Below are 23,616 nucleotides of genomic sequence, written 5' to 3'. Positions count from 1 at the left end.
TAACTGCTGGAACTTACCTGTTCTGCGAGTAAATTATTTATTTTTTAGGATTGTTTTGGTATCTTTTATTCAGGGACCTCTGGTAATTATCAGATTCCACTGAATAACTTTTCAGACATGCAGATTATATTCAATGTATCTGAATGTTTTTATTCAAATACTAACCCCTCCCCTCAGCTTTCACTAGTTCTTTGTCCCAGGGCTGTTCTAAGTAAACATCATTAAAGCTAGTTGAAGAATTAATGATATAGTACAGTAATCTACCGCTTGGGAAGCAAGCAAAGTGTTGTTATAGCCGAGGTGTTCTAAGACAGTTTGCCACCAGACACAATTAATCAATAAATAAATACGTATTACTTGTCATTATGCACGTGCATCAACATATGAAATGAACTGAATAAAAGAAAACTAAAAACCGTCAAACCAAATAATACAGCACCTTTACACGTTACAAAATGCAGCAGTAATATACTATAATATAGTTAATATGCATATTAACTCAGCAGATCAGGAAACACCTAATTGCTCTGCAACTTGTGTCTGATTCAGCTTTTTTCAAGAGCCTGAACAATTTCCAACTTTTTGTAGCAAGAGAAACAGCGCCACATTTTTACGTTTGTTTACATGCCATTTGTAGCGATGAGGTGCACTTGTGGAAATAAGAATACGAAAAAGTCAATGATGTGACAGCGGTTCTGGAAAGATTTAATAAACTAATCAGTATGCCTTAAACACTTGCGATGGCAAGTTGCTTTGGAAAATACTGAATAAACCATTTTAATTTAAGACGATGAGAAGCGGTCAAGTTACAAAGCCGCACTGTATTGGTTGTGAACGAATCGCTAGCAATGTCTAGGTGTTCTTTTAAGCGAAGTTCCTGTCCCTTTAGCCAGAGCATTTACAATGGGAAAAATCTGTTTCACCACAAGAGTGATCCCTTAGGCAAGCGTTTTAAGGTGGTCATATACGCAGAGACTACTGTATAAGCACTAAAAAGAAAGATACAGTAGAATTTTTTATGGAACAGAGAAAGACAGGATTGATTGATTTTCTTTCCAGGTGTTACCCAGAATAACTTTGAAGAGCTTTTTTAAAAAAATCTGAACAGGCAAAGACAACACTTTGACTTCACTGCAAATGTAAACTAACATGAATAAACAGGATTTATAAAATGTCTTTGGACAAAAACGAAGCAATATAATCAGTTAACAATAATATGACTAGGAATTTCTGCAGTCCTGCACAATCCATATCTAATTTTGTAAGAAGTGAACAGTGGAAGTCATGATTTAATTGCCCATTTTAAAATTGCAACACTCCAGCATGTGCAGTAATGAAATTACTGCACTTCCTGGGTGGCTGAAAGCACTTGGCTCTGCGTGTTGCCTCACAATATACCCAGGGTGTGCAGTAATTTCTTAACTAATGTTGTGGGCTATTGCTTAGATATTAACAGGCAGTTGCTTTCAAGCAAGTGTCTTATTAAGTTATCATTTTAAAAACAACAAGATAAATAAGTTTAAGATGCAGCACCGAGTTTGTGTATCCAACAGAGAAAAAGATAATCATACTGTAAAGTATATAAATAAATCATTTTATTAGCAAAGTTTTACTGAAAACAAGAGAAAAGAAAACAAAATGGAGAGTATCATATAAAGAAATGGACATGAGAAGCATGGATTAAAAGGTAAAATGCATCGGAGACTATGTCAAAACAACAAAAAAACATCAGATACACTTCTAGGGATCTTTGCATTAATCCCTTTATACTTAGGACCAATAGTCCAATGTTTTTAGATTAGACAAGAATGGTAAAAAACAAACAAACAGTCTAACAGATCTGCTTCAAAGTCGTAAGACTGAAGTCCTGCACACCCCTAATGCAAAGGTTTTTGGTGTATAACAAAGGCAGTTAATCTACAAAGATAAGGACATGTTCAGGATACATGCAAGAGTTTGTAGGTCAATGAAGCCAGTTCAGTTCTCTGTGTGCTGTCTGTGCTTGTCTTTTGATTTTGTTTTGTCTGGTCTGCTCTGCCCAGCCTTGCTGACCCCGTTCTGGCTCTGAGCAAACCTTGCCACCGTAGACACTCCATCCACGAATTTGGTCTTGAACAGAACATTGGCATTGTTGAACATGCCATCCTTGAGAGACACCACTATGAACTGAAACAACAAAAGGAGACATTTAAAGTAACGAAAGACACCAAATTTTAATTGCAAAAACATTATTCTTATTTAAGGTAATGGGCATTGACGGCTGCATTCTGTACTAAAGCCCAAGATGATCCATCCAGGAGATGATTGACATTTAAAGTTTGTACGATTCCATTTACTTTCTTGCATGTTAGCCTAACAAATAACTATGAAGAAAAAAAAAAAAATATATATATATATATATATATATATCACACATATACACACACACACATATATATATATATATATATATATATATATATATATATATATATATATATATATATATATAATCTGTGATTAGACACTGTGAACATACCACCACCTGTAATGTTGTCAAATTTCACTTTAAAAAGTTGGTGACCCAAACACACTTTGATCTTAAATGCATGGAATGAACCAGTGGTTGTGCTGTATGGCTTTGGAATGTCAGCAGCCAAATCAGAATGCAGAAAATTTCCAAGCCATTTTATAAGGGCTCATTAGAAGCCGCCAGTGTTTAATGGTTCAGTATTAAATTAGCTGATATAATGCAAAATAAGGCAATTTTCTTATTTCTCACGCACCAAACTCTGTAACACAGGATGCATTAATAAGCATACTATCAAGCCAGTGCACCCATCTATAATTAGATATCCTCTGCCTAATAAATGCTGCAAGGTCATTCCTCTTCTGATCGAAGCATTCAAATCACAACATGCAGGCACTGCACGCGTGGAATACCTGTGAGTGTCGGAAGTGCGTCCGCAGCATCTGGCCAATGTTCTGTGTGTGAGAGAGGTCCAGAGCAGCATCCACCTCATCTAGAATGTAGATTGGGGCCGGCTTAAAGAGGAGCATGGCCAAGATCAGAGACAAGGCTACCAGAGACCTGCAGAAATATTAAAAATAAATAAATTAATAAACACCTCACAGCTCTATCATACATCTTATATTGTACTATAAAGTAGGGCCTCGGAAAATTCATGCTATCACGGAAATCATGTATTTGACTGCCTACCGTGAATATGCATTTTATTTTCCTTACAGCATTTTACATTACTCTTCACCTCCCCTGTTCATTTCATACTTTTATCAAGTAGAAGCAGCGCTACAGTAGCTGTAAGCGGTCCGGCGTCAATGCTGTGCATTTGGTTACTACAGCAACAGGGTCAAACGAATACCGGCTTCATGATTGGTGAATTCCTCATACTGTACAGTGACATTTCTAAATACTACTAGAATTGTACAGTGTGTATAAAGAAAAACACAAAAGCTTCAGGTTTTGTTAATTCAGGTTTGCAGTTACGTTTCTCCCGTGTTTAATATTTTGGGATTAAAGGCACCAAAACAGGCTATGGGAATTAGTCATTTTAATTAATGTGACAACATTAATTAAATTGTCATTCAAGGTTGTTTTTAAAAAAAAATGGTCTGCTTGTTACTTTTTTTTGCAGCAAACACAGACCATTTTAAATGATTTGTTTCCAGCAGAAGTTTCTTACACTATTAAAGCTTATTTCAATAGCGACTTGAGTTCCAATGTACTTTTCAAGAGTTGACGCAGTAACTAGGGTACATGTTAAAATGTTACAGCCTTGGTTTTTGAGTAATGTTCTTGATGAACTATAAATGATAACACATTTTAGGCAACTTGCATCAATGTTTTTTTTTTTTTTTTTTTTTTTTTTTTATTGCCATTTGTGAATTTCTTAAATACTGTGAATTTTCCAAGCCCCTAACTATCAGCTTATCCAGTTTTATTTCTAGTTACAGACCTGCAGCAACAGAAAGCAGGGACTACTCGTGTACTTGTAAGTGTAAACATAATAGAAAGAACCATGTCAGATAGTGAAAAACTATGTTCTAGGGTCTTGTCATGACATTGCTAGAATTATGCTTTAGTATCCTATGGTATGTATGTACATAACCAAAAAAAAACGAAAAAAAAACACAAACCTTTGACCCCCACTAAGTTCAGTTAGATTTTCTTTCCAGGTGTTTCCAAGAGCAACTTTGAATTCCAAGCCATCAAGGACACTTTTACCTTCAGGTGGAGCCAGTCTTGCATCTGCTCCTGGCAGCAAGGTGGAGAAGATGGAGCCAAAGTCTTTGTTCACCTAAAAAAATTTTTTTAAATATTCCTGTGACTACCTATAAATGCATACCAAATTATAATGCACTTTACTATGGGAATGTTGTACCCCCTTGGCTGAATCTTCTTTCACATTAGTACTGAAACCATATCAGTGTCTGATATTCTACTAGTACTGTCGTCCCAGTATTCAGAGATATCATAATAGGTACACAATGTTCCCAATACTGAAGTTCTTAGCAACTTTGTATTTTTAGCTTGCTGAAAGACAAAAAAAAAAAAACACAACACACCACAGGATTCCTCACCTTTTGCCATGCAATGTTAAGAGCCTCATTTTTCTTTTGGTCCAGCTCTTCAATAGTTGTAAGGATTTTGGATTTATCATTCTCAACAATTCTTTTCTTCTTCATCAGGTCATTGTACTATCACAGAAGAGCAAAAGCAATTTAACTCTTACTGTTCTGAACACATCTCAAGGACTGTGTTATTATTCATAGTGATGCAATAACTATAGTTCTAAATTCTACAGTTCAAATCTGTAATGCTCAATTTTAGAAAAACTGACAAAAATGTCTTATTCAGAAATTTTAATTTAAACCTAAATTTACAAGATTTCAGATTATTGCCAGAATATTAAAACAAAAAAAAAAAACATATAGGGACCCTTTTCCACTGTTTTCTAGAAATTAGAATCCTTCACACCCTGGTCGAGATTATACATATATTCCCTTCAATTGTAAGGATGTTGCATGTCAAGACCCAGTGTATGTTATATGGGATTTTTATGTTCTGTGGAGCCAGTGTTTGTGTTTTGCATGCAAGAATCTTGACAAGGCAAAACCTGGACCACTACCCCATAGTCATTCACTATGCCAAACCAGCAGAAACTATATACAGTACAATCAAGTGTGCTAATTACCCTCTCTTCAGCCTGACTGAGCATGTTCATTGCCCTCATATTGACGTTTCTTCCCAGCTTCTCCTTAGTCTCTTGTAATTTTTTAAGTCGCTGGCCAGCTTCCTTGGGGTTGTTGGTTTTAAAGTCATAGGCTGTGTTGGGCTGTCCAAAGAGATGCTTTTCTGTAGCAATCCACTCATACTCATCAAGCATCTTTGCCACCTGTGAAAGTCATACAGTAAATTACATGACATTACCATCAATGTGCAACTGAGGCATGCATTCTACAATAAAGCTATTAGTGAGAATCTTTTATTCTATACTAATGGCTTCCCATGCCAAGAATATTAAATCTTAATTCCTATGCCCCTGTCCAATGAAGAGATGTTTATGACACAGAGATAATAGATGGGCTTCAGCGAGTTACAGGAAAGTAATTCCACCTATGGTTTCTGTGATGTCATAAATTACGAGAACAAAAGGTAGAGTAATTTATAAACTGTCACAGAAACCAGAGATGGAATTGTTGTTATCCTGTAACTCACTGAAGAGGCCCATCTATTATTTTTTAATACATGAACACCCTTGTGATGCTAATATTAAAGACGATGAGGTTCAGAACAATTTTTATTTATTTTATATTTTAAACTTAGCGTTTCATTGCTGTACAGACATTCTACATCATTATTCGCTAGTGTTTCAGCTTTATTTGGATGATTGCCTTTACCTTGTTTTAATTCCCTGTTCCTATCCAGTTTCTGAGATACGAAGGTACCAGCTTTGCATCATTTTTTATTTATTTATTTTTTTTAAACGTATTCTCATTGTGTTGATCATCATTGAACATTTCTGTACTGTGGGTGTTGTCGAGTGAGTGAAAACAAGACATGTTGTGTTTGAATTGAAAGTGATGGTCTCAGAGTCGAATGGGTCAAAGTTCAAGTATATTCTCAGGATGCAAACATAGCCTTCATCCATGTATTACACCTATACTTTTGAATATGAAATTAAACATTATTGGTGAACTTCAGCTTTAAGAATGCTGTATGTGTGTTATATATAATTTTTACATAGCAGTCTTAACACTGAAGTTCAACAATAATGTTTAATTTCATATTCAAAAGTATAGGTTTCACTTGAGTACATGCTTTCATATTTTACTCGCCTATCAGAAAGTGGACCTTGTTGACTGCTCATGTCTGTAGATCCCACAAATGTTGTTTTAAAATGTAGACACACATGCTTTTCTCTTATATTGATATAAATGGTGGTAATATATGAAAGCTCCAATAAACAGAATGTTTAAGCTTAGCATTGCATAAAATAGGAAGGGTATCCCCATTGTCTTCTACACAATACTTTATACAAATTTAAGGTAACTGTCCTTTTTAAACTGAAAGGGACATGGTATTTCAAGTTCTGTTGACCAAATTGTCTCAAATAGTTAAATTTACCAGGAATGCAACAGTGAGTTTCAGCTTGGAGTACTTGTTGTGTAAATTAAAGAGAGCCGGAATGCTTACACACACAAAAAAAAAAATAGGAAGTCTGACCAACCCTAGCCGCTGCATCAGCACTATCCTTTTTATGCTTGTTGATGTTATGCTCCAGCTCTTTTATTTTAAGTTGAGCATCATTGTTCTCTTCTCCGAGTTTCGATGCCTCAGACAATTTGCTTTTGATTTCCTTGTCTTGTGTCAGGATTATTTCTTTCTGTTTGGCAAGATCCTCTTGGGCCTTCTTGACGGCTTCCTGAAAACAATATCAATTTCATTTAATATTCTTTTGTTAAAAAAAAAAAAAAAAAAAAAAAAAAAAAAGGTTTGAGATGTACAGGGTATTGCTACATAAAGACCAACCTTATTTTTGGAAACTTCAGAAACCATACTGTCAATCTGCTGCTGAATGGATTTCACAGCTTCATCCACAGCCTCGATCTGTTGCTCGTAGGCAGCCTGCTCCCTCTTCAGTTCCTCCAGTTCCAGAACCAAGGCATCAGCTTCCTGTGACAAAGGTGTGAATTATCCCAGAAGTGTTCTTAATCATCATGTATTATGTTTCAGCACTCACGGATATTTGGCATGTTTATAAAGTCACCAGCATATTTTAGCTTTGGTATGAGAGCAAGGTGAAATCACTGAATGAAAACCCATCAGAACAATAAAAACATGCAAACACTGAAAATATAAAAACTAAGACATGGATCTAAATTATAGGAGGCATTGCCACCAGTGCGATCAGAAAGATCCATCATATGTACCGTTTGCGACGGATTACAAATCTGATTGCAAATGAATAGGACAAGGGTGAAGTGAGTCACCTTTCTTGCAAATACGGCCAATTTTCAACCTCTTTCACAATGTACCCCACACGTATCATTTACCTGCTGCTTTTCCTTCATCTTTTTATTAGAGACATCTGCCTTCTTTTTAGCTGCATTCAGTTTCTGCTGAGCCTCTTTGAGCTCCTTCTCACGCTCTGCCTCAGCATTTTTCATTTTGTTTTCCAGCACTTTGTATTTCTCCTCGGCTTTCTTCTGCACCTCCTTGGTTTTCTTAAGGACCTCTTCACTTTCCTCTGTAACAATCAGACAATTGTGAGACTGAATAGCAGCAGGACTAACAGCTAACGGCAGGGGGTCTGTAAAAAATAACACCATGTAACACAATTTTTGTTCCTGGGTAGTAAGTGTTATTTCCTAATTGCTTATGCCTCAAAAGTATAGAAAATGGCTATTCCCCACAAACTTTGCTTTTGTGACCAGGACAGTGATATTTTGAAATGTACCTATTTCCAATGAGAAAACGGTCTTTTCGTTCACATAAAGTCAGAAAAAACAACATATGAATCCAAATTAACATGTATTTATACTAAAGTAATACAAAAATGACTACAAAAGATTTAGAAGTGAGTAGTTTTTCAAGATTTATGATTATACTGTAAATCACTTTCACGAATCAGCACCCAAATGTAGTCTCCCATCATGTTCTTGTTATACTGTCCTTGGTAGCGGCATTCAAAGTCCAGTATATCCTGGTGGAAGCGCTCGGCTTGCTCCTCCGAGTACGCTCCCATGTTCTCCTTGAATTTATCAAGGATGAGCATCAAGGATATGGACTTTGAGGGACATCCTACAGCCCATTGTGCCGTAGTTCTTCACCAGAGTCTCAACCAGCTCCACATAGTTTTTGGCCTTGTGATTGCCCAGGAAGCCCCGAACCACTGCGACAAAGCTGTTCCAAGCCGCTTTCTCCTTACTAGTGAGTTTCTTGGGGAATTCATTGCACTCCAGGATCTTCTTTATCTGTGGTCTTTGACCTTTGCCTCAGACAGCTTAGGGAAGAAGTCTTGAAGGTACTTGAAGGCTGCCGACTCCTTAGCTAGAGCTCTGACAAATTGTTTCATAAGGCCCATTTTGACGTGCAGTGGCGGTATCAGCACCTTCTGGGGGTCCACCAGTGGCTCCCACTTGACGTTGTTCCTCCCCACAGAGAACTCGGTCCGCTGTGGCCAGTCCCGCCTGAGGTAGTGTGCCTTGGTGTCCCTGCTGTCCCAAAGGCAGCAGGGAAATTTGGTAAAACCGCCTTGGAGACCCATCAGGAATGCCACCATTGCAGCCTCTTGATGCCATCTCAGATGGCTCTGTATCCACTTAGGCAGCTGGAACTAAACTGAACTGGTGGGCTTAAGGCCCCTGTATTTATACTACTATTTATATTACTGGAAAGTTCTAGAAAGTTCTAGAAGTTACTCCAAGTTTACTCAGCACTGAATCTATCTGGAATGTTCTGGAAAATAGGTAAATTTCAAAATATCACTGTCCTGGTCACAAAGCAAAGTTTGTCAGGAATAATAGCCATTTTCTATACTTTTGAGGCATAAGCGATTAGGAAATAACACTTACTACCCAGGAACCAAAAAAAAATAAAAATAAATTTGTTACACAGTGTAATGAAACTATTTTATTTTTAAACTATGAGATATCTTAATTGTAACATATAAATGTTTATTACAAGTAGAGCCCTGTGTTTTTCACAAATATGAAAAAATGAAATGAAATGCAACATAAAAAAAAATAAAGCAAACATAGGATGACATTTTTAAATTGAGAGGTTTATACAAAAAATACTTTAAATAAATACTTAGTTGTCAATCGTAGTTGTCAAGGCTCAACCGTTACCATAGACATGGTCTGAAGGGAAACAGAGGCTCTGACTAGTACTTGCGCAGATGTCTAATTTGGAGAGGGTCGTTTGGGAATTAAAATTGTGATGGAAGAGGAGAGACGTTTGTTTCTAAAATGCCTACACCATGCATAACAATTAAACAACGCTGCAAAGAGTTTGAGCATGAGGGGATGTATGCAGCTGACTGCAGCAAAATAATGATGTGCAGACTTTGCAACAGTCGGTTGGAATGGGAGTCTGCTAATAATTTGTTTTATTTCAACTCTTGCAAACTTTGGTTTGCAAAAGTTTTGGTTTTTAATGATTTTGAATGACTGAATATGCTTTGCTTAGTGTTTAAATACCGAGAAACCCCAAGCTTGCTGTACACTGATAAACTTGTATATCTCCCCAAGCTTAAATACAATCATATTGTTTTTTTTAATGGGTAGTTTGCTGTATGTGCTATTATTACAACAGCCCCACAATAGTAGGGCAGTGTAAATATACATGTTTTATTGTATCTTATTTATTTTTATAGAGGGCATGGACAGTATTTACTGTAAATAGGCAGTTAGAGTGGGGGACTGCATGTTACCATTACTGCCACGAAGGAGAAATTATGGTACAATTATATATAAAAAAAAATTCACAGGGCTCTAATGAAAAGTCTCATCCCCATTGGAGCCTATCAACTACACTTATAACTGAGTGTATAGATCTTGTCAATCTTTTTGTCAATGACAAAAAGTTCTAAACATTTAAACCACAACAGGATCCGCATAAACATATTGAATATGTTAATTTCTTTTTTTTTTTTTAAATGAATTTCATGATTTCCATAAAAAATGTAGACACTGCATTGGAATATATTAGTTCCTTGTGAAAATTCCCATTTCTAAACAGGTGGAAATATAAATATTTTTATGACAAAACAAATACAGCAAATATTTGCCTTACTGACACACTGCATAGGAATCTGGCAGCTTTAGTTTTCTTCCGTTACATGACTGAACACAACGCATAGCTACACAATTTCTTTAAAATGTTTTAAACAGAAGAGACACCAGCTGCAAAGATTGGAAATAGTTTTGCTAAAGAATGCTCTCTCCAGTAAAAGGGGACATTTCACTTGTCTTATTTTTTTCACATTTATTTGTTTTTTATTTTGTTTGACAATTCAGTGATGGTGAAAATAAAAAAGGTAGACAAACAAAATAGTCTACCAATGAGCATTTACTGTTTTTCAGGTAAGCATTTCAATATTCAGGAACATTTGTTGTAGAATATCAATTTTGAATGTGACAACGCTATTTTTTTTCGGCTTTAATAAATGTTTAAAAATCGCAAAATATCTTCAAAATACCTATTTTTAGACTGACATGCCGTGAAATATGCAAAAATAATAAATACAGCCCTACTTAGGCGGCTACCTCCAATAAAGTCATGTACTTTCTTACAGCCCGGACACGGCAACATGCATGAGAAATACTCTACTTCATTAGTTAGCCACAGAACATTTACTGTAGAAAAATACATTTTGCAAAAAGTTCTACAGCTTAAATGAATAAATCCTGTTAAAAAGTTCTACAATAAAGGATCACCCAAAACACCTTGTCCTTCATTTTATTTTCTACATATAAATTTACCGATAGTCTTGTTGAGTGCATCTAGTTCCTCTTGCTGTTTGTGGTAGGAGCTCTGCTGAAGTTTGGTCTGCAAAATGTCTGCCTCTTCAGTTTTCATGTCCAACTGTTGTTTAAGCTGTCTGTACCTGCAGAGTTAAAAATCCATTATGAACAATGTACAGCTGATACAATACTGTAATATGCTATACCTACACTAAAACATATTAAGCATTTACAACTGAAGCCTTGCATTTATCTCCACTAGAATAGAGTGCAAAGTGATTTGTCCTGTCTGATGCTATTGTTAGCAGATTATATAAACTGTACGAGTTACAAATAAATACTAAGAGAATGTGTTTTTGGGCCTGTCCCTCATCTTGTACAAAATGTTATGGAAAACATTTACGCTACAGTTCAGAGATACTGGCAACGACTGACTGTGCTTTCAGCTATGTGATTTCAAATACACCCCTGTGCAGCGAGTTCTAAGCATCTGATCCATGAATATTAGAGATGCAGGAAAACAGGTAACTTATCATTTTTATATATAATTTAAATTATATATATATATATATATATATATATATATATATATATATATATATATAATTAGCATGAACATACATATTTTAATGATGACTGCTGCTTTAGCTGTCAAATAGTAAATCCCCTGTTTAAAAGCAGCCTACTTCTCTGCAATTCCCTTCAGGTTGCTCAGTTGCTTCTCCACAGCCTGCAGCTCAGCTTCTTTAGTCCTCAGGTTATCCTGGACATCCTTCAGCTCCTGTAGTTTAGACAGAACTGAAGCAGTCTGGGTGCGGGCACCTGGGAATACAAAAACAGAAGTGCTCATGAAACTTGACTGCTGCACAGCTAGGTTCAGCACAATCACCACTAAACTACAGTGCTGAAGCAAGCAGGGATTTAATGTAAACTGCACATCCAAGATAGAAACTGAAACAGAATTAACTTAACTAAATTGCTGTTGAAACATCACACAGTGTAGAATCTTCAATATAAAAAAAATTGTTCAACTACAGAATATAGTTATACTTTTATATGATTTGGCCACAACAATATTCTGTTATTTTATAGTTTTTGCAAAACCTGGCCAAGGAACAGGACACTACCTCCACTCAGAGTTCCCTGGGGGTCAAAGGAGTCTCCCCCAAGTGTGACAGTTTTTGTCATGACCCTCTTGTCGAAGGTCACTTTTTTGGCATTATCAAGGCAATCACACACCAGAGTGGATCCAAAAACATATTGCATGGCTTTATGAAGTTCTGATTCATATCCAACCAAGGACAGGGCAGTGTGTACATTATCAGCGCCAACCTAAAATATAAACAGTTATTAAACACTAAATGAAAAGGAATATTTGATGTGTAACTATTTATGTTTACACAGTGACTGTTGGTGTGACATGTCTTATATTAAGACCACATCTTCAAAAAAAATCACCCATCTATTATTTACAGCTGTAAGTTTACTAATATAAAGTGTTCAATACATTAAGACAAAAATAAGTGGTATGCATGCATGTAAAACATAGTTTTCTGTATTTTGATTGATCTCATACGTACCAGGCTCTTGGCTGTCTTTACAGTGTTATCATTAATACAGAAGGCAGAAATTTTGTTCAAAGGGATAATAGTGTATCGCCGTTTTAGTTCACCTTTCTCCAATAGCTTCTTACCAGTCACCTGTAATGGACAGTTTAAGAGGTTTAATAAGGATACAGCCAAATTCCCATTTCAGTCGTTTACCAATCAGCTTAGAGAAGTGGTTTTATTTATTCAAAATTAGTGATAACAGAAGTAAGAGTATATGAGGCTTCTGCCCTCAACCAGAAAATATAAAAACTGCAAAATATACACCTCGTATCATTCTCTTTTATAAAGAGTTGAAATCAATGAAAGCAATCAATTTAAAAGGATTGCCAGACAACACTACTTACCTCAGTGTCCACAACCACATTATAGAGACGCCCTCCTGCCACTACTTCTAGGGCAGTGGAGGTGGAGATGTCTTTTACTGCAATTAGATTTGCAACAAGTCCCTTTACACGTCTTTCATCCCAGTTCTTCTCAGGATTTCTGGAAAAGTAGCACAACATTGAGAGGTATGCATTTTGTTATAAAGGGTGTATGCACGGTGCATTGATGTGGTAAACTTACTTTCTAATCACCCTGTATATTCGGAATGAAGATGTTCAAGGAATGATTTAAGTTAATAAAATACTTCCTCCTGGAAAAAGACTCTTAAGCCATGAGATACATTCCACGAAAATGTAACTGTTAAGCCTTATTCACTGAAATTCAAGACTGTCTTGTTAAGCCCCTTTTCTGAAGACCATATTGATTATTTAACGCAAGCTTACAGTCTACAGAACTGTTTGAGAGGATTTGTTAGTCTGCTCTCTTTTCAGAACAAAAAAGTTTAAATAACTAAGAATCTTACATGTATTCAAATCTTAAGTTTGGGAATCTGGCCATAAGAGACTCATACTCCTCTCTCAATTGGTTGACACCACGTGAAAGCTGCTTTCGTTTCTCTATCAGATTCTCCTCCATTCCATCTAAGAAAACACAAGAACACAATTCAACCACACATCTAAATACAATTATAAGCCACTCAAAACAAACAGTTGATAGTAAAGACTAAAAAGTGAACCAGTGAACTTCCAACCTTCATAGTTCAGCTTTTTCATTTCAGTATCCAGTTTCTCTTTGCACTTCTTCACAGCTTCAAAAGCATCTTGGTCCTTTTTGTATCCGTTATCCATCTTTTTAACTTCAGCCTGCTTGGTCTTCAACTCTTGCTGAGCGTGCTTCAGCTTCATCTGGGCCTGCAAGTCAGAGACTAGGAGTATTAATAAAATCAAAAAATCTCACGCACATTCAATTCCTTAAAATGCATATTTGAAAAATAAACTTTGAAGATCTTTATACCCAGTGCCTTTAATTCAAACCCCTACCGGAGAACTCAGCATTGAAAGAATGTTAAGCACACCTGTTTGGCCTCAGTCTCAGCTTTGCTTATGTCATTTTTACAGGTCATCATCTGCCCTGCCAGAGTGGCCTCTTCCCCATCCTCGTTGCTAGACAGCCCTGCTGACACCGCATTGAAGTGCTGCTGGGCTGCAGTCAGGGCATCAGCATCTTGCTGACTTGCCTCTTGCATGGCACTCAGTCCACCAGTAATCTTCTTCACTTCCTTCTCCTTCGCAGCTAGGGCTTTTTGATCCTTCAGTAAAACAAATAATAAAAACACATTTGAACAGAACAGTCAGAACAAGTAGCCCATTACTGAATGGACAAGCCACTGTGACAGAAATTCTTCACAAATTAATCAACTGCTTTTTCAAATAAGTAATTCCTAAGATTTTCCCTGTGCTTTATCTGGGATTTCAGGATACCGTGTGTGAACCAGGGTTGGAGCAATAACCGATAATCACGAAAAAATGAACGATAATCGTAATTCTCGTCTGTGACCAAATGAAGCAGGAACCGGCTCTACATTGAGCAGTAAGCAGCTCTGAACTATCTGCGTGAATAAAACATGAACTGTGTGAGCACTGCATACATTGGGGAGTTAATTACTGATTTTAAAATAACATGTTTTTAACTTCACAATTAAACCATGACGTAAAGTTGTACACTGGCAAAAGACGACTGGTTTTCTAAAAAACACAAATATTGTTGTTTGTAAAATAAATAAAAACACTAGTTCACTGTAAATTTACTGTAGAAAAATTGAACTTGACCATTAAATATTTCGGACACAGGATTTTTTTTTTTTTTTTTTTTTTTTTTTTTTTTTTTTTACATAAATTGAATCGTAAACGTTTTTCTTTTTGTGTTGGTAGACTGTGACATAGATAATATAGCCTAAACAACTGTGCCCCTAAGTGGAAAGAAGTAGAGCAAGCTGTGAAAAAAGCAAGGGCATCATCATCATCTCCAGGGCCTAATGGAGTTTCATACAGAGTATACAAGAGTGCTTCTGGAGTTCTACAAATCCTGTGGAAATTGATAAAAGTGGCATGGGAAAAACAGGTTGTACTAAGAGCATGGCGCGGAGCAGGTGGAGTCTTTATACCAAAAGAAAAAAAGCTGTGGAAGATGATAAGGCTGCCCTTTGAATATGCAATATTATGGGGCAAGTTCAGCATGGAAAAGGAGGTTTTGGTCTCAGTTCAGCTCCTCCTACATGGCACAAGGCAACCCCTGCTCAACTGAGAAAGCTGGTAGTCAATGAGGTGCAAAAACAGGAGGAGAGGATCAGGTGTGTAAAGGTCATTTCCCAGGCCAAGCAGACAGAATGGATGAGATGGGAGAGTGTGGAGCAATCCAAGACATCGCTGTCGCTGGGCATTCTTCCCAGCGACAACGAGTGGAAGCGACAGCGAGTGGGAGAAGTACAGGCGTGGAAAAATGCAGAGCAGTTTAGAAGCAGTAAGGAGAAATTGCATCTTTAATTGCTTTAATCAGAAAACACAGGACATAGGGGAAACACAGCAGCTCAAAGTCAAACAGCCATGTGTGTTTTTCTGATAAGCTGAAACTCGGAGCAGCTGATTCAAATTCAGCGCCGTTCTGAGACACGGGCGAGGGGAGGAGCCAACAGCACAGCAGAACAAAGCAGTTAAACGAGGCAGTCTTCCCAGCAACAGCGAGTGGGAGAAGTAGTACAGGCGTGGAAAAGTGCAGAGCAGTTTAGAAGAAACTAAACTTAAAAAAAAAACCCTCAACATGGTCTTCAATCCAGTAATCTGTGACACCTGCTTGACATGGGAAATCCGAGAAAACCCAGCAGAGCTAAACCAAGTGTGCGTAAAGAGCCGCGCGATACAGGACTTGCATAAACTAGTAAGTATGCTAGAAATGGAGCTGGAAGAAGTGAGACAGCAACAGGATCTTGAGGAACTGGCACACCCACAATTCATGGAAGTCTGCATCACCCCTAACAGACTGAAAGCCACCAGGGAGATAGAAGGTCAGAACAGCTGGGTTCAGGTAGGCAGAAGCAGGGAAAAAAAGAAACTTTGTCAAACACAACCACCAGAAATCAAAACAACCAACACATTTGAGTCACTTCAGAATTTTGATGAGCAGAACCAACAAGAGAAAGAAAGGAACAACATCCAGGACCCTATTGACAATGGTGACCAGATAGCAAAAAGAAGGGAGGTCATGATTGTTGGGAACTCCATACTGAGAAACACAGCAAGTTCAAGTCGCAGTTTGGACCCCCTTACTACAACAGTGTGCTGCCTTCCGGGAGCCTCGGTCAAGCACATCACTGAGAACGTGGACAGGCTCCTAGAACGAACAGGAGACGACCCGGTAGTAGTCGTCCACATCGGTACAAACAACATTGGAAGAGACAGACCAGAATCCCTGCAAAACAAATTCAGAGAGCTAGGAAGGAAATTAAAAGAGAAAACCAAAACTGTGGTATTTTCTGGTATACAACCGGCACCTTGCAAAGGACCATATGGACAGCTGGAAATAATTAATCAAAACGCATGGCTGAAGATGTGGTGCACACGGGAAGGCTTCACCTATCTTGATCATTGGACCACATTCTACAACGAGGACTATCTGTATAGACGGGATGGACTGCATTTAAATAACAAGGGAACCAGTCTACTTGGAGAAAAGATCCTCGAGCAGGTTCAGAAGCATTTAAACTAGAAAGGAATGGGGGAGAAATCAACAAAAAAACTGAAGGGAGACCGCATCAAAACAAGGACAACAACTCAGGTAAGACAACCATTAAATGTATTTATCTAAATGCTAGAAGTATCAGAAACAAAATTCTAGAACTTGAAGCTACTGCACTAACAAGTAACTATGATGTGATAGGTGTTACTGAAACTTGGTTGTCTGAGAGTGATGGGGACGAATATAATATTTGTGGGTATACACTGTATAGGAAAGACAGGCAGGACAGAAGAGGAGGAGCAGTAGCGCTATACATAAAAAACAGTCTTGAAGCCCAGGGGTTAAACCTGGACAAAGAAAATAAAGCCGAATCAATATGGGTCAGAATAACAGACAAAAATTCAAAGGGCATAATAATAGGAGCATGCTATAGACCGCCAGATTCAGACGGTGAGCAAAATAATCTGTTATACAATGACATTAGAAATGCGTGTAGCAAAGGAGAAGCCATACTAATGGGGGATTTCAACTTCCCCCAAATAAAATGGGAAAACCCGGTGGGTAGCACGAAGGATGAAATAGAAATGGTGGAAATGACAAATGACTGCTTCCTAACACAATTTGTCAAGTCACCGACTAGAGGGGAGGCATGCCTTGCTTTAGTCTTTTCAAATAACGAAGACAGAATAACTAAAACAGAGGTCAGAGAACCACTGGCAAACTCAGAACACAACATGGTCTCATTTGAAGTGTTTTTTAAAACCTCAAAAGTAAAGACTAAAGCTAAGGTTTACAATTTTAGAAAAGCAAACTATGAAGGTATGAAACAGAGACTAACAGAAGTAGATTGGAGTAAAATAGAGAAAACACCCACAGAAAAAGGATGGTTGTTCTTCAAAAATGTAGTACTAGAGGCGCAAAACAATTACATCCCTAAAGTAGACAAATCTAAATGTAAAACTAAATGGCGAAAATGGCTTAATAGATCAATTTAAAAAAATATTCAGCGAAAAAAGGCACTTCACAGAGCGTTAAAAAAGGACCAAAAACTAAGTACACAGAAAGAGTACACAGAACTGCAAACGCAAGTCAAAAAGGAAGGTAGAAAGGCCAAGAGAGAAATAGAAATGAACATTGCTAAGGGGGCTAAAACCAATTCCAAAATGTTTTTCCAATATTACAACAGCAAGAGAACATTCAAAGAGGAGGTTAAATGTTTAAGAGATACAAATGGCAAAATCGTAGATGAAGAAAAAAAAAAACAGCAAATATATTAAATGATTACTTTTCACAAGTTTTTACAAAGGAAGATACGGACAACATGCCCCACATGTCATCCAGTTCATATCCAGTTTTAAATAACTTTAGCACAACCGAGGCAGAAGTGTTAAAGGGACTAGGAGCTCTTAAAATAAACAAATCCCCTGGGCCGGATGAGATCCTCCCAGTAGTACTCAAAGAAATGAAAGAAGTAATTTACAAACCGCTAACCAAGATCATGCAGCAGTCTCTTGACACAGGGGTGGTACCGACAGACTGGAAAATTGCAAACGTAATACCGATCCACAAAAAGGGAAACAAAACTGAACCAGGTAACTACAGACCAGTAAGCCTGACTTCTATTATATGCAAACTTATGGAAACTATAAGAAGATCCAAAATGGAAAATTACCTATATGGTAACAGGGTCCTGGGAGACAGTCAACGTGGTTTTAGGAAAGGGAGATCGTGTCTAACTAACTTGCTTGATTTTTTTGAGGATGCAACATCCATAATGGATAATTGCAAAGCATATGACATGGTTTATTTAGATTTCCAGAAAGCTTTTGACAAAGTCCTGCACAAAAGATTAATTCTCAAACTGAACGCAGTTGGGATTCAAGGAAACGCATGTACATGGATTAGGGAGTGGTTAACATGTAGAAAACAGAAAGTACTGATTAGAGGAAAAACCTCAGAATGGAGTGTGGTAACCAGTGGTGTACCACAGGGATCAGTATTAGGTCCTCTGCTATTCCTAATCTATATTAATGATTTAGATTCTGGTATAGTAAGCAAACTTGTTAAATTTGTAGACGACACAAAAATAGGAGGAGTGGCAAACACTGTTGCAGCAGCAAAGGTCATTCAAAATGATCTAGACAAGATTCAAAACTGGGCAGACACATGGCAAATGACATTTAATAGAGAAAAGTGTAAGGTACTGCATGCAGGAAATAAAAATGTACATTATAAATATCATATGGGAGATATTGAAATTGGAGAAGGAATCTATGAAAAAGACCTAGGAGTTTTTGTTGACTCAGAAATGTCTTCATCTAGACAATGTGGGGAAGCTATAAAAAAGGCTAACAAGATGCAGGGATACATTGTGAAAAGTGTTGAATTTAAATCAAGGGAAGTAATGTTAAAACTGTACAATGCACTAGTAAGACCTCATCTTGAATATTGTGTGCAGTTCTGGTCACCTCGCTATAAAAAAGATATTGCTGCTCTAGAAAGAGTGCAAAGAAGAGCGACCAGAATTATTCCGGGCTTAAAAGGCATGTCATATGCAGACAGGCTAAAAGAATTGAATCTGTTCAGTCTACACGACGAACTAATTCAAGCATTCAAAATTCTAAAAGGTATTGGCAATGTTGACCCAAGGGACTTTTTTGACCTGAAAAAAGAAACAAGGACCAGGGGTCACAAATGGAGATTAGACAAAGGGACATTCAGAACAGAAAATAGGAGACACTTTTTTTACACAGAGAATTGTGAGGGTCTGGAATCAACTCCCCAGTAATGTTGTTGAAGCTGACACCCTGGGATCCTTCAAGAAGCTGCTTGATTAGATTCTGGGATCAATAAGCTACTAACAACCAAACGAGCAAGATGGGCCGAATGGCTTCCTCTCGTTTGTAAACTTTCTTATGTTCTTAAGATTCGCTGGCAAGACCTATGGACAACGGAACAGAGCAGGATCAGTTTCCTCATCAGATCAACATATGATGTTCTCCCATCACCACAGAACCTAAACCTCTGGGTGGGTGAGGATCCCTCATGTCCTTTGTGTTCATTACCTGCAACATTAAGGCACATTTTGACAAGATGTAAGGTGAGTCTTAGCCAAGGACAGTTTACTTTGCACCATGACCAGGTGCTGCGATGTTTGGCCTTAGCATTGGAAGACAAGCATAAACTGACCAATAAGTGGACACCAGTTCCATCAAAGCAATACACACAAAAGACAATATTCCTCCATCCAGGAGAGCAACCACCAAGAAAAGGTGTTAAAATCAAGCCTCGCTCAGGACAACTGGAAGTTGCTAGAGACTGGAAGATTCTGGCAGATGTTGGTCAACGGCTTATTTTTCCACCTGAGATTGCCACCACTAACCTTCGACCAGACATTGTCTTGTGGTCTGGATCAGCATGTCTTGTTCATCTGGTAGAGTTAACAGTGCCATGGGAAGATGCTGTGGATGAGGCATATGAGACGAAGAAACTTCGGTTTGCTCAACTAGCTGCTGAAGCGGAACAGCGAGGATGGAGAGTCCGAGTTTACCCAGTGGAGGTGGGTTGTCGAGGATTTGTGGCACACTCTACAACCCGGTTTCTCAGAGACGTCGGGTTCAGTGGCCAAGAGTTGCATCGCATAGTGAAGAACTTATCTGAAGCAGCAGAAAGGAGCAGCAACTGGCTGTGGTTGAGAAGGAAAGATTCTGGATGGGGATCTCAAGCACAATAGAAAGAAAGTAACGCCGATGTACAGGTAAGTAAGCTGGGCTGAGCTGAGTGGGAGGTGGAGGGGGGTGATGCTGGGACGCCAGACTCACTGTTGAGCCCTCTTGAGGTGTCGTGGGCTAGTCAACGAAACAACGAGGATGAAAGGTGCCCACTTGAAGACCGCAGAGATATACCCTACTTAGCTCAATCCAGGCGGTTGTCATGCTGATGCACTGGGAAGACCGCACTGGGTTGATCCCCGGAGCCAGCATCACAGCCGATGCGCTGGGGAGGCAAAATGACCTGATCCCTGGAGCCAGCATTACACTTCAGCAATCAACACCTGACAGAAGGATATCTACATCATCAGATGGAAAACAACACAAATGGATGGAGATGCAGATGGATCACATTAGTTTACTGCAAAGTTACGTCTTAGTTGGTGCTTATCTTGGCAAGAGCAGAGTTCAAATCAGCATGAAGGTCAACATCTACTCTCATGTAATGAAAATCATGTTGCTTCTTTATTTTAAACTACAGTAAAGACATGACTACTACACTGCAGCCTGTGCACTGCATGGGGAACGGTATGCAGGTGCTCAGCACTCTCGTATATAGATCTGTTGGCATGGCGTTACTATTATTAAAAAAAAGGGTAGTTGTATAAATAGAAGAGTTAACTTTTATTAGAAGGATAGGTGGTTTATTTTATTAAACTGTCTGCATACAAGCAGAAATGTGCAAAACTCAGTATGTTCCTAATAGTGTGTGCGTGCGCATATATTATATATATACATATTTTTTTGCCACACAAAAGTAAAAAAACAAATGCTTCCAGGTAACATTAGCAATTTTGTTTCGTTATATTAACATATTTGTTGGCACTTATGAAAGTAAATGTTCTCGAATTAACAAATGTTTTAATAAAAATATATATGTATTATTTTGCAGGAAAACTACATAATGTATTAATATACAAAGTACAATAGGTGTATTTATATACGTATGTTTGTTCTGGGCACCCACCAGAATTTTAAAAACCTACCTTTTACCATACAGTTTCCCATGGCATTGTTTTAGGTATCTGATCAATTTCTGAACAACCAGGTTTGTACTGCTCCTGGGTGTGCTAGTGATTTCACTTGATGATGCTCCTACCTCTCCCATGCTGTTGACCAACTCTTTCCGCTTCTTTTCTTCCCCTTTCAGGTTCTGCTTCTTCAGGTCGAGGGCGCTCTGTGCTTTGGTGTCAACTCGCTGGACCTCTGAAAGGGTGTCCTCCAGGGACCGCAGGACTCCACCCACATCCTACATCAATTCAATCACAACATTTCATTAATTTTGCATTCACAATTTATAGAACAATTGCTATAGAAGGAGGCTCAACACAATATTGTTGGTGCATGATTATCATTACTTAACAATTTACTGTATACAATAATCTGTTTAATCCACTTTTACTTTTGTTCTTGACACACAGTATGAATTTTAACAGTCTAGCACCATGTTGTCCCGGATGTTTACCTTATCCCTCTTTTTCTCCAGCTCTGCTATTTCCTGGGAGAGCTCCTTCACTTTCCTCTCATTCTCTGCCATGTTCTGCTGCAGTTTGCCAATAGAGTCCTGCATCTCCTTTAGGTCTTCAGCTGATTTAACCTTGGTTTCCTCAGCACACACAAACAGGTAGGCTACATACAGACGGCTAAGGTGCTCTATCTCCCTCATTACCTTCTGATACTCCAAATACGAGGATCGTTCCTAATGTGTTAAACAATAAGAAACAACGCCCAAGAAAGAAATACATTAAAGACAGGAACTGCAAAAATATGCTTGTGTAAAGCTACCGGTACATGCATGCCTATAACAGGAAAATGGTATTATTATTTTATGTAATGTTCTTGGGTTAACAACAAAACAAATGTAAAAATATGCTATGTTACATTTTATAGATTTACATTTTACAAAGAACAGGTTGAAAGAAAAACAACTGTTACTGGTCCCATGCTCAGGGATTTGTAATTACACCCAACAAGTGGATGCCTTCACTACTTCTTGCACATCATTCATTGCTTGTGAATCATAAAAACAGATTAATAGAAATCCAGTCCAATGCTGACAACATATAACGTACATTAAATGTAATTTTTTTTTTTTTTGCCATCATGAAAAGTATACCTCCTTCAGTTTATGCAGGGTTGGTGTGATCTCTTCTTCTAAGATCTAAAGAAAATACAGAAAAAGCATGCTGTTAAATACAGGAATCAACCCCAGCAGTCAAAAAATAAAACATGTTAACTGTAAAAAGATGATGGGTACCGTCTGAATTTCCTTCAGCTTGGCCTCCTTCTTCTCAATGGTTTTATGTGCAGCAGTTTTCTTGCATTCATACATCCTGGTCCCAGCTGCTTCTTCAATCATTGCTAGAATCTAACAAAATGCAACTGTTCTTATCATTCAGCCACAGCAATTCAGTTCAAGTTTAACAATATCGGCTGCTTTTTACAAAGAAAATGTGTAAAAGAAAACAAATGCTCACCTCTGGAGGCTTCATGTTAAGGACCTTTGTAATTCTCCCCTGAAATTAAATTAGAACACAGACAATAGTTTTTATAAATCAGAATCAACAAATTAGACTAAGCTATAAAATCTATTCACTACAGCACTTCAGTTTTGGCTTAAATCTATTTTGATTACTCCCAGCAACTATTTACATCAAGCTTGTCTCCCTATAAGTGAATATAATCTCAGACACCCAGTTTGTAATAAAAGCCCATACCTGCATTATAAGGAAGTGGGGATTGTTTACATTGAGCCCAACTGAACAGAACAGATCCTGCACACGGGTATTGTTCGCATTTACCCCATTGATGAGGTACTTGTTTCTACCACCGATAACAACCTTGAAAAGAAGAAATAGTAGGTTAAATATATGAATTACAAATGGAGAAGGACAATGTATTTAAAATGTATGGGGCAACACTGGATGCTGCTGTGTGTTTGGCGTTCAAGTCTAGCTTAACATTAAAAAGAATGATCAATTTAGTCTTTGACAAACTTAAGATATATGTATGCATTTAACACAAAACTAATTGATAATTTAGGCCTTTTTTGCAAAGTGGTTTCACTGAAAGCAGTAGAAAACATGATGCATGAGTAGAAAGAAAGAAAACTACTACATCTACCTGTCTGGTGACAGTGATTTCATCATGGGCCTCAAACCCCAGTGGACTCTGCTTCTTGTCAGAATTGTCAAAGGTAATGGAAACAG

General features: G+C 37.8%; 1 protein-coding gene across 1 annotated transcript in view; it reads right to left on the bottom strand.

The window, feature by feature from the left end:
* Positions 1-1,604: 1,604 nt before the first annotated feature.
* Positions 1,605-23,616, bottom strand: part of LOC121322170 (structural maintenance of chromosomes protein 2) — a 23,186-nt gene continuing 1,174 nt past the window's right edge. Inside the window, exons 2-24 of the mRNA XM_041261747.1 lie at positions 23,531-23,616; positions 23,125-23,247; positions 22,885-22,923; positions 22,665-22,775; positions 22,524-22,568; positions 21,873-22,106; positions 21,507-21,656; positions 13,981-14,214; positions 13,657-13,816; positions 13,429-13,546; positions 12,926-13,064; positions 12,552-12,671; positions 12,099-12,303; positions 11,658-11,793; positions 10,990-11,114; positions 7,558-7,751; positions 7,034-7,177; positions 6,732-6,926; positions 5,196-5,396; positions 4,582-4,698; positions 4,138-4,298; positions 2,923-3,070; positions 1,605-2,166 (exon numbers count right to left, since the gene is read on the bottom strand). The exon at positions 23,531-23,616 is cut by the window's right edge and continues 64 nt beyond it. Coding sequence (XP_041117681.1) covers positions 1,978-2,166; positions 2,923-3,070; positions 4,138-4,298; positions 4,582-4,698; positions 5,196-5,396; positions 6,732-6,926; positions 7,034-7,177; positions 7,558-7,751; positions 10,990-11,114; positions 11,658-11,793; positions 12,099-12,303; positions 12,552-12,671; positions 12,926-13,064; positions 13,429-13,546; positions 13,657-13,816; positions 13,981-14,214; positions 21,507-21,656; positions 21,873-22,106; positions 22,524-22,568; positions 22,665-22,775; positions 22,885-22,923; positions 23,125-23,247; positions 23,531-23,616 — 3,374 coding nt within the window. The 3' untranslated portion in view covers positions 1,605-1,977. The remainder of the gene's footprint in view (positions 2,167-2,922; positions 3,071-4,137; positions 4,299-4,581; positions 4,699-5,195; positions 5,397-6,731; positions 6,927-7,033; positions 7,178-7,557; positions 7,752-10,989; positions 11,115-11,657; positions 11,794-12,098; positions 12,304-12,551; positions 12,672-12,925; positions 13,065-13,428; positions 13,547-13,656; positions 13,817-13,980; positions 14,215-21,506; positions 21,657-21,872; positions 22,107-22,523; positions 22,569-22,664; positions 22,776-22,884; positions 22,924-23,124; positions 23,248-23,530) is intronic.

The sequence above is a fragment of the Polyodon spathula genome, chromosome 1 (genome assembly GCF_017654505.1).
Source record: "Polyodon spathula isolate WHYD16114869_AA chromosome 1, ASM1765450v1, whole genome shotgun sequence".
In the NCBI taxonomy this organism is placed as follows: Eukaryota; Metazoa; Chordata; class Actinopteri; order Acipenseriformes; family Polyodontidae; genus Polyodon; species Polyodon spathula.
The sequence above is the reverse complement of the archived record's forward strand: the minus strand, read 5'-3'. Positions and strand labels throughout refer to the sequence as shown.